Source organism: Rhinolophus sinicus, chromosome 6 (genome assembly GCF_057876585.1).
Source record: "Rhinolophus sinicus isolate RSI-liver-muscle chromosome 6, RSI-T2T, whole genome shotgun sequence".
NCBI classification, from domain to species: domain Eukaryota; kingdom Metazoa; phylum Chordata; class Mammalia; order Chiroptera; family Rhinolophidae; genus Rhinolophus; species Rhinolophus sinicus.
In genome coordinates this window covers 31,755,018-31,767,173 of record NC_142506.1, presented here as the reverse complement: position 1 = coordinate 31,767,173, position 12,156 = coordinate 31,755,018, and the positions used below count along the sequence as shown (strand labels likewise).

The window sequence follows — 12,156 nt, the reverse complement described above, 5'->3', positions numbered from 1 at the left end:
AGCTTTTTGGTGGAGTCTTTAGGGTTTTCTATATATAGCATCATGTCATCTGCGAAAAGTGTCAATTTGGTTTCTTCATTCCCAATTCAGATGCCTTTTAATTTCTTTCTCTTCCCTTATTGCTCTGGCTAGGACTTTCTGGAAGTCCTCTTTCGTGAGTGTCTTTAGTTGTGCGGTTGCAGCCTCCTCGATGTCCTGAATCAATTCAAAATATTTACCTTTCACGGTCATTTTGACTTTGGAGAAGAGCCAGAAGTCCCACAGTACCAGATCCAGTGAATAAGGTGAATGAGGACACACCATAATGTTCTTATTTGACAGAAATGGTCGTTCCAGAAGCGGTGTGTGACCCGGAGCCTTTACGTTGTGATCAAAACATGGTGAACACTGCTGCCCTGTCCCATCCAACAGACAGGCAGGGATATTCAATACTGGAAGTTGCCCATTGAACCTTAGTAACAGTGTATGACAAGTTTCAACTTGGTTGGTTCACTCAGTCTTGTGTGAGCTACAGTTTAGAGACGGTGTGTTTTGAAGTGTGCCCTGAATCCTCCTCCATCATGACAACGCTCCATGTCACACATTGCTTCTGGTATATGGCAATTTCTGTTAAATAAAAACATTATGGTGTGTTCCAATCCACCTTATTCATTGTATCTGGCCTCGTGAGACTTCTGGCTCTTCCCCAAAGTCAAAATGATTCAGGACATTGAGGCTGCCAGGACAGTGCCACTAAAGACACCCAGGAAAGAGGACTTCCAGAACTGCTTCAAAAAGTGGTAAGAATGATGGGAAAAGTGTGTTCGAAGTGAGGGAGAGTATTTTGAAGGGGATTAATGGCAATGTGTCTTTTACTGTAATAATTTTTTTTTAATTTAAGCATTCGCCGTACTGTTTGATCACACCTCGTGTTTTTAATTTTTAAAAGAGATGACTGGCAACAAGTAAGATAATTATTTTCGAAGCTGCTTAATCAAGATCGGACCTCTGGTGATCAGAGCCTATTCCAGCCACTCAGGGCGCAAGGTGAGCACCCACCTGGACAGGATGGCCTTCCATTGTGGAGTGCATTTACATACTCACACTCACTCAGACTGGGAGTAGTAGACACACCAGTTTACCTAACGTCTTTGGAATGTTGGAGGAACCCGGAGTTCCCAAAGAAAATCCATGGAGACATGGTGAAAATGTGAAAACTCCACACAGACAATGGCTTCAGTCAGGAATCAGGTTTTTTTTCTTCATCAACATTATAATGAAGCGACATTGAACATTCGAATCAATGTTATTCTAAGACCTGCTGTATTCATTTAAATTATGTATCTCCTATAGATTGTAAGCTTTTGGAGAACAGGGATTGTGTCACATTTTCTAGCCCTTACTACAGTATCCTGGTATCTAGTAGACATTTAATAAAAATTTTGAGTTTATGAGGAACAAAATTCCTTTCCACCTTCCTTACCCTGGCTCTCTTCCCTTTTTCCTTACTTGCTTTCCAAAACATGTGATCATTCAAGTTCTAGTAGCAGTGTGACTAACCAACGTTTTCTCATTCATTTTGTGTAATCCCCTGGTTAGCTTATTTTTAGTTTCTCTCTGAACTTTCATAACTATTAAGACCAAAGTTTAGGTAAGGACTTATCTGCAGAAGGAGAAACAGTGTAAAGATGCTTTTGAAGGGCAAAAGGTAAAATATTGGTACCAATTTCATACTGCTACATGAAAGTCAGTTTCATTATTTTAGAGTTCCACTTTGACTCATTAATCTTTTTATTGAACCTTCTTCCTGAGTGTAAAATACATGGAACATAATACCAGCCTTGGCAAGATTTTCAGCTGCAAGAAAAAGAATGCCTCTTATAATCTAAAAATTCTTAATAAACTCCTCCAAGATCTTATGATATTTTCTGGAAGTGCTACAGCTCATATTCTACCCCGTGTTGTTATTTCTCTTGGTGGTAGTGTTGGTTTGGGGGACACACATTAAAAAATTCATGGAAGTTCAAAATTTTTGTTGTTGTTTATTTTGTTTTGGAACTGAGGTCAAAGTGAAAGAATGTTAATGGTCTCAGTGAATCATTGTGGTATTATAACTTGAAGGATAGATTCTAGAATCATTCATATTTTTGCTTTACTACTTGTAACAAGATGGTATTACTCAGTGATCTCTCTTTCCTTCCTTCCTTGTCTCTCCTCTTTTTGTATTTTTCATTTTTACTTTAACAGGCAGCAGAATTCCTGCCCCACTCCATAATTTCCTGGTGAGATTTAGGCAGCCTTTAATGTTTACCTATTAAAAGTTCTGGATGAGAAAACTGAAAAATAAATAGTTGAAGTGATTCTAAGGTTACGTATCTTAATATGTAGAATAAAAAGTGGTATCTAGGTTTCCTGATTGCAGGTTCATTCTTTGAGGAAACTTTTCTGTAAATATATTTATCCCACTAGTATCTGAAATTCCAACACTGAAGAGTTTTTTTAAATCTTAAAACATACATACACAACACACACACATACACACATATGCACATGCACACTCACACACATGCATGTGCACGCACACACTCACACACACACACACATATATAGAGAGAAACAGATTGAGAGAGAGAGAGTCTGTTTTGTTCACCATGGTATTCCCAGTTCCTAACATATACCCTAAAACACAGTAGGTGTTCCTTAAGTAGTTTTCAATGATATCTTTTTTTCACATGTTGAAATTATGGGATATTATAATTTCCTCCCTCCCTCCCTCCCTCCCTCCCTCCCTCCCTCCCTCCCTCCCTCCCTCCCTCCCTCCTTCCCTCCCTCCCTCCCTTCCTCCCTCCCTTCCTTGCATTATTTTGTTGTGAACTGTATTTTCTGATTTTTAAACCTGTTAACATATATTCTGTTAAAAAAAAAATTCCAAAAATAATGCATGGGCAGGAGAACACATGAAGCCCATGAACAACTAACACTGTATCTAAGTCTTTTATGCTGTCTTTGTGAACAAGGCAAGGAAATGTGATATTGCATATCACTATTGTGTCGATGTCTGGTTTCTCTTCTGAGGGATTTACCCTTCTTCCTCCTTAAAATCTCTGCACAAAAACCCAGAAACTATGCCTTTCTAGGTAGTCCAGTGTTCACCACCCATTCTTTTGCTTTCTGAACTTGTACTAAAACAACTATAGACCTGCTTCATGTCCTACTGAAGCATTTTTCTTTCCCAAGCTTTTACTTCTCCTTTCTTTATCCCTTAGGAAGCCGTGATTTTTCTCATGGGCTCTTTTTAGTTGTCATCTTCTCTCTGCTTAGGACTGTTTAAAGCATGCAGCCACTCCAGGATGATCTATAACCTGAATTTGCAAGGCTTAGTCTCAGGAGAGTTTTTTAGCTTTATCTTTTAAAGTTTTTTTTTCTTTTTTTTTTAAGTAATTCAACTGTTTAAGACTGCTACCCCAGCACAATATTGTCTTGGCTATGAGTACATGGCTGAATAGCTTGGTTTCCCACGAATGTAAAGTAAAAATAAAGGTTGGCACACTCTTCTTCTTGGGGATTATTTAAAGTTCAAATGAAAATGAAATCATTAATGTATACCTTACACAAAGGTATATTTTTGAAAAAAAAAAGTCAAATGATATGTCATTAGGGGAAGATTTCAAGAAGGTAGATGAGTTTTTCTTTTTTCAAAAGATGATTGATTGATTGAACATTTACTGAGCAAGGCACCATGGTATTGCACGGTGCTACATGATATAAATAGATAAAGGAAACACAGATTGTGTTTTCGGTGATATGAATAATGTATTGGTATAAGCACTATATTGAATGAAGTGCATAAATGTAAAAATTGATGGTCAGAAATATACAATGTAGAAAAGAAAGCCTCTTCAATAAATGGTGCTGGAAAAATTGGAAAGCCACGTGCAAAAGAATGAAACAAGACTGCTATTTGTTACCATGTATCAGAAGTAACTCAAGAGTGGATCAAAGACCTAAACGTAAGACCTGAAATAATAAACTGCATAGAGGAAACATAGATAAACATGGACCTTGACTTCAGCAAGGATTTTATGAATTTGACCTCAGAGGCAAGGGATATAAAAGCAAAAATAAATAAATGGGACTATATCAAACTAAAAATCTTCTGTACATCAAGAGAAACCGTAAACAAAACAGAGAGGCAGCCAGCCGAATGGGAGAAGATATTTGTAAACAATACTTCTGATAAGGGGTTAATATCCAAAATATATGAAGAATTCATACAACTAAACAACAAAAAAAACCAAACAATCCAGTTTAAAAAATGGGCTGAAGACCTGAATAGGTGCTTCTCCCAAGAAGACAAACAGCCAACAGATATATGAAAAAAAATGCTCAACTTCACTAGCTATTAGGGAAATGTAAATCAAATCCACAGTGATATACTACCTCACACCTGTTAGAATGGCTGTTATCAACAAGACAAGTAGTAACAAGTGTTGGAGAGCTTGTGTAGAAAAAGGGACCCTCATACACTGCTGGTGGGAATGTAAATTGGTACAGCCACAATGGAAAACAGGATGGAGGTTCCTCAAAATATTAAGAGTAGAATTACCAACAATCCCTCTTCTGAGTATCTACCCAAAAAAATCTGAAAACATTATCCGTAAAGACATATGTACCCCTGTGTTCATTGCAGCAACATTCACGGTGGCCAAGACATGGAAACAATCAAGTGTCCTTCAATAGATGATTGGATAAAGAAGATGTGGTACACACATGCAATGGAATATTACTCGGCCATAAGAAAAGATTAAGTACTGCCATTTGCGACAACATGGCTTGATCTTGAAATTATCATGCTAAATGAAATATGTCAGATGGAATAAGTCGAGAACCAAATGACTTCATTCATGTTGGATATAAACTTGAAAGCAACAAACAAACAAGACAAAGAAACAACAACTCATAGACGTAGACAACAGTTTAGTGGTTACCAGAGGGTAATGGGGGTATGGGGTTGCTAGAAGAGGGAAAAGGGGGTTTTATATATGGTGATGGAAGGAGAACTGACACACACAATGTGTTATATAGATGATGTATTATAGAAATGTACACTTGAAACTTATGTAATTTTACTAATCAATGTCACCACAGTAAATTTGATAAAATTTTAAAAAATGAGTGGTCAAATATCTTATGGTTAAAGGAAAAATTACCACAGGAATTTTTTTGTTGTAACTCTCTTATTAGAAGTCATCCTCCTTTATTGACCAAATACTAAACTTGACGTACTTTTATGATAGCACCTCCAAATTTTACACAGCATATGATAAACCGAAACAAAAAGAGTTTTAATTCTGAGAAGCTGTTACCATGAGAAGTGAATTTTATTACTGTAGGTGAACAAATGTTTTTTACTCTTTGATATCATGAAGTAACCTTATCATTTTTAGAATTTTGAACTTGAAAGACATAAGCCATTTGGTATCAAATGTCAGTATTTGGTGCCATTGGTTTATATGCTAGGTTGGACCACAAAATATGGAGAATACTGCTGCCGAGTGCCGTCCAACAGAAAGGCAGGGATCTTCAATATGGGAAGTGGCACATTGAACCTTAGTAACAGTGAGTGACAAGTTTTAAATTGTTTGGTGCAGTCAGTCAGATGTGAGCTGCGGTTGAGAGAAAGTGTGTTTTAAAGTGTGCTGGAAGTCATGGATCTTGAACAACACGTTAACATGAAATGGGCAAATGGTTTCATCCTCCCTCATGACAGCACTCCATGTCACACATCGCTTCTGGCATGGCAATTTCTGTCAAATAAAAACATTATATGTGTCCTCATCCACCTTATTCACCAGATCTGGCTCTGTGTGACTTCTGGCTCTTCCCCAAAGTCAAAATGACCATGAAAGGTAAACATTTTCAATCGATTCAGGATATTGAGGCAGCGACAACAGACAACTAAAAACACTAAACAGGTACTTCAGAAAGTGGCAAGAATGATGGGATAAGTGTGGCGGTGGGGTGGGGGAGTATATTGAGGGGGATTAATTGCAGTGTGTCTTTTACTGTTACAAATTTTTTTTTTATTTCAACATTCGGTATATTTTATGATCACACCTCGCGTGTTACAGGATACTTAGAGATACTATTTAAACATTGACATTATTACTCAAACCCTCAAAATAAAAACAGGTTTTTGACATACTGATTGTTACCAGGTTCCAATTTCTTTAAGAAGGAAAAGGAATGCTTTGATAGAAACATTGATTGATATGTAGAGGCCAAAATTTAGTCATTTTATTGTGTGGCCTGGAGTATCTAGCTTTATTCTTCCTTAGCCAACTTTATCTAATTGGTGTTACATTAAGAAATGAGTACATAAAGATTATTTCTCACTGGACAGGTAAGATTCATAGTAGAACCCAGAATGTATCTTCAAAGTCAAACCATTAGCCACTACCATTTATTGCTATACTATACAGCTATGCTCTGCTGCTACTTTTGGAGAGACAAATATTCAAATGTTTAAAATTATACCATGAAAAATTAAATATGTTACACAGAATTATGTCAGAATTATGTGAGGTTAGTGAGGAAGGACCAAATCTAATTTGGGGAAATCAGTGACAATTTCTCAGAGGAAAAGGCATGTAAGGCAGAACTAAAACAATAGGTTCATTGTGATAGAAAAGGAGGGTAATTGTGTTTCAGATACGGTGAACTTGAAGTTCTTTTCTATACTTATAGCCAGTTGTTTTTGTTATCATTGTTCCTTATATTTATTGTACTTTTTAAATGTACATTCTGACTGTTTTTATGTACATTATAACTTAAAATGAATAGTATTCTTGACATTTGGTATAGGTATTATTAACTTCTGACACTTCAATTTTTATGGCAGTTGCATAGTTAAAACTTACTCAAGTTGATTCCAAGTGCAGTACTTGCTCCAAGGCACAGAAATAAAGGATTAATATTGTACCAAGTTGGATGCTAAATGCCTAAGAAATAATTGTTGATATTAATTTAAGCAATAAAGTTTGGGTCTCAAAATTATTTATTGTTGAAATCAAGAACGTAATACAAAGATAGCAGACTACTGTATTAATGTCGATTTTATTTAGCTCCAGTGGGAATAAAGAACTCTTATGTTTTCTGAACTATTTGTGGTACCATGATCCTCAGTAGAAATACTATACATTTATTACATATTTGGTAGAACTAGAAGTTACTGCACAAGGTTTGAATAACAGAAGAGGGACCACAACATAGTAGCTAAAATCATAGACTTTGGAGTCAGAGTTCCCTGATTCTCATTGCTGTTTTGCTTCTTACCCGGTGGGTGACTTAGGTTGTTGCTTAACCTCTCTGTGGTCAGTTTCCATATCTGAAAATGGTGGTAGCAACAGTCTGAATACTAGTTCATTCCTCATGGGGGGTTGTGATGAGGTTAAAACTGGCTAACATTTGTAAAGCACTTAGAGCAGTAAACCTGGCTTGTCGTAGGTGTTAACAGAGGTTTTGGTTAAATAAAATATGGATCAAGATTGGCAGAATTTTGTAAATATCCTACATGTAAAATAGGAAAAAAATGTTTTTCTGTTTTTTTTTTTAAACAAACTTGTCTTCCTATTACCTTTTAGAAAATATGGATTGAAAAATTAGTATATCCAAAATAGTGTGCCTTTACACCTCTAATAGCCAGATTAAGCTGTTTAAATAGAATTTTTAACTGATAATATTTGTCATGGGTTTTTGGACAGCATTTTTAAGCCTCATCTAGATTTCAGGGCCTCCTTTAATTATTTTTTTATTAGATCATTTATTTGCAAAGATCGCGTTTACAGTAAACTTGTGGCTCTTTTGGTTAGTTGTCACTTGAAATACTGCTTCACAGTCATATAATGGAATCCATAGTACTTAGTAATGTTAGCATTTATTAGATGGATTTATTTTTAAGTTGCAGTAATGGTATTTATGTAAGACTGGTATTCTGTATTCTAGATTTTGAAAATTTGACATGAGCAGCTTTTATGGACACCTTTGGTATTCATTCTTTAAACAGTTTTAAAATGTGGCTTACATTTTTTTTTTTTTTTTATTGGGGAAGGAAAACAGGACTTTATTGGGGAACAGTGTGTACTTCCAGGACTTTTTTCCAAGTCAAGTTGTTGTCCTTTCAGTCTTAGTTGTGGAGGGCACAGCTCAACTCCAGGTCCAGTTGCCGTTTATAGTTGCAGGGGGCGCAGCCCACCATCCCTTGCGGGACTCAAGGAATTGAACTGGCAACCTTGTGGTTTGGAACCCGCGCTCCAGCCAACTGAGCCATCCAGGAGGCAGCTCAGCTCAAAGTGCTGTGCTCAATCTTAGTTGCATAGGGTGCTGCCCACCATCCCTTGCAGGACTTGAGAAATTGAACTGGCAACCTTGTGGTTGAGAGCCCACTGGCCCATGTGGGAATCGAACCGGCAGCCTTAGGAGTTAGGAGCACGGAGCTCTAACCGCCTGAGCCACCAGGCCGGCCCCTGGCTTACATTTTAAACATTTATTTTTTTATGGTATTTTTTGAGCACTTTTAGATTCACAGCAAAATTGAGGGGAAGGTGCAGAGATTTCCCATATGTCTCCTGCGTCCACACATGTACAGCCCCTCCTGTTATGAACATCCAAAATGATACGTTGTTCTATTTGATGAACATCATAATCACTGAAAGTTGAGAGTTTATATTAGGGTTCACTGGTGGCATACATTCAGCGCGTTTGGACAGTTTTATAATGGCAGGTATCTACCATTATAGTTCATACAGTGTAGTTTCACTACTCTAATATTCTCTATGCTCACTAACTCCTGGCAACTACTCATCTTTTTACTGTCTCTATAGTTTTGCCTTTTCCAGAATGTCATATAGTTGGAATTATACAGTATGTAGCCTTTTCAGACTGACCTCTTTCACTTAGTAATATGCATTTAAATTTCCTCCATGTGTTGCTATGGCTTGATAGCTCATTTCTTTTAAGTGATGAAATTATATCAATTTTCTGGATATACCACAGTTTATCTGTTGATTCACATGCTGTACAACACCTTGGTTGCTTCTTAGTTTTGGCAATTATGAATAAAGGAGCTGTAAACATCCATGTGCAGGTTTTTGTGTGTTGGTCTACATTTAAGTCTGTTATTCCATTTTCTTCTTGTAACTATGAGTACTAATGTACAAAAGATAGCAGTGAAGTCCAACTGAGTAGAAAGTAAATTAACATATTTTACATTAAAATAAAGTACTTTATTTAAAAATTACAGTAGGTAATTCATTGTTGTAAAACATTTAATTCAGCTCACTTCACAAGATACTGAAAATGTGCTTTTGGTCATACCTTTAATTGTTCCTAATATTTAAATGATTGAATGATCTTTATTGCAGATAATCCAATGTTAATAATTTAACCATTTCTTTTTTGATGCGCAGATATTACTTTGCATTTTATTTCTTTCCTTCCTCCCCACTTTTTTTTTCTTTTAAATAATACTGCTGATACTGAACATCCTTTATAAATTCTTTGTCTGCATGCACTCTCACATGTTTTGTATTTCTGTAGCTCAATTTCTTAGAAATGGGATTGTTTTGTAGAAAAATGTGCATATTTAAATCCTAATAGATACAGATTGGCCCTGTGTTGTAATTCCACTCTATAAGTCATATTTATATTTCCAGTATATGAAACATTCTCACAAAAGGCTTCAACAATGACAAATTTTGTACACATACAAATTAATTCTTTAAAGTGTTTGCCAAGGTGACAATTGAAAAGGATATCTGCTTGTTAAGTGTCTAATGGAAATCTCAACTTGACAGTTCTAAAATTGTTTCTTTTTTTCTCAGCTCTCCTCCTATAGCTCCATTATTCCATTTGCTCAGACCTTAACCTTGAAGTCATCTTCCTTGCGTTTCTCTCTTACTATATACATCTTGTCCATCAGTAAATCCTTTGCTATGTCATTGAAATAGATACACAATTTCACCACTTCTTACTACCTCTATCGCTGCCATCATCTCTCACAAGCTGTCTTCCTGTTTGATACTTGATCCATGTAGTCACTTTTCTACATAGTAGCCAGATAAATTCTTTCAGAATATGTCCATTAATTTCATGACTGTATTTAGTTAGAATCCACTGTCATATCCCAACTCCTTCAGTGTAAAAGCTAACCTCCTTGTCATGGCCATTGTACGTCCTGTGTGCTTTTCGGTCCCTCTTGATAGCTCTGACCTCATCTACTTTTCTCATCTACTCTACTCTAGCCACTCTTACTTCTTCTATACTGTTTCTTGACAATCCTAAGCACACACCTAACTGAGGACGGTTGCATTGTTGTTCTGTTTTCCCAGAGTCTTCTGCTCCCAGATATCTCCATGGATCTCTCCCAAACTGTTTTTCTTAAACAAACATGTTTTTTTACTTTCTAATATACATAATGTGGTAGACTATGGGACTATAAGTATGAGAAAAAAAGATCTATGCTCCATGCCCTTAAGGTATTGTATATTTAGTATGAATGCAAATATATGAACCAAGTTGGGAGGAAAGGGCAAGTATGAGTAAATACAGCAACTGTCGTTCTCATATTGGTAGTATCATATCACTTACCTTGAAGAGCATCCTAGGATCATCAGCTTAGTAAACGTCTTGAAAAGCAAGCTCTGATTGATTTAGTTTACGCTACTTAAAATATTGCATATAAATAATATGTTAGCATTAATTTAAAATGCATAATACATATGGGTCTCTTAGATATATGTTATAAATTATTAAGCTGTTTAAATTTCTGAAATTTTACATTATAAATATTGTTGAAATTCTATTATTTTAGATGAACAAAGTTTTTAGTAACATATTATATTGAATGGAATATCACATTTCATTTTCTTAATATATAAATCTACCTTTTATGTAATTGCATACTTCTTTTGATTACCATCAAAGTCAGTTTTTAGGACTGAGAGATTCTATAGCTTTTGTTATCAGGAAAATGGACATATGGGAAGACCCATTTCCTAACAATTTTGGATGCATCAGTACTGTGTATTTGAATTTCCCCTTTTCAAGTAAAGTTTGTATTGATGTATTAACTTTATACTGAGAAATGGATTGATGGTTAGGTTACAGCTTAATTTCCACAAAGTGAATACATCTAGGTGTTCAATAAATAAAACATTACCATTGCTTCACAAACCCACGTACCAATCACCAATCCCTGACAAAAGTAACCAACTCACTCCTAACTTTTAACACATTTGTTTTGCTTATTTTTAAATAGTTGCAAATGTCAATAATTGTATAAGAAAAAATGATCTAAAATGATATTTTATAATCTTACGTAGTTTTAATTTTAAACAAGGAAAGAATAATCTTGAAAATATTTTCTGTATATTTCCATGAATTGTAAGGTACATTGCTGTTAAATAACTAGCTATTTTTATACTTAGAATCCAGACCATTGTCAGTTCCTGTGAAAGCCATGCTGAATATATCGGAAGGCTGTAGAAGTCCTGAAGAGAGAATGAAAGAATTTATTGGAGCAGTATGGAATGCAGTAAAGAGTCTCACTCTACAGGTAAAATAAAAGGTAGAAATATCAGGGGTTTAACTTCCATGATCCTTTTTACTTTTTAGCACTTATAATATTAGTAAACATTTTCTGGTTGGTAACACTTATGAATACCATTTCTTTTGCATAATTTAGATTAAAACTATTGGCATGCTTGGCATATTAGTAACAAAATGATATGAAACACATATTACATGCTTTTTCTGATAAAGTTATAAAAATACACAAATTTTGAGATGTTTCTTGAATTAATATTAATTCATTCTACTTTTGGTTTTCTTTAAGCATTATTAATATGTTTTAAATGTTCAATGTACAAATCACATTCTTAGTACTGAGATAAAAACTTTGTTGGAATTACATTAAAAGGGTTACTTAATTATTTTCCCTACCTAATCACAAATTAAATGTAAAAGTGGTAATTATAACTATTATGAAAATTGTTATTGTTATTAACTTTTCTTCTCACTTATTTTCACTTTTAAGGACACATAATTTAATCTTATTGAATTAACCTCCTTCCAGATCATGTTTCACTTGATGAAAATGAAGAATTAAATGCTTATCTA

At 35.2% G+C, this 12,156-nt stretch overlaps 1 protein-coding gene across 8 annotated transcripts in view; it reads left to right on the top strand.

Annotated features, from left to right (window-relative positions):
• The window catches only part of VPS13B (vacuolar protein sorting 13 homolog B), a 735,829-nt gene that overhangs the window by 322,553 nt on the left and 401,120 nt on the right, over positions 1-12,156 (top strand). For all 8 annotated transcript variants that reach the window (XM_074316465.2, XM_019757646.3, XM_019757649.3 and 5 more), the window contains exon 22: positions 11,466-11,593. In XM_074316465.2, coding sequence (XP_074172566.2) covers positions 11,466-11,593 — 128 coding nt within the window. The remainder of the gene's footprint in view (positions 1-11,465; positions 11,594-12,156) is intronic.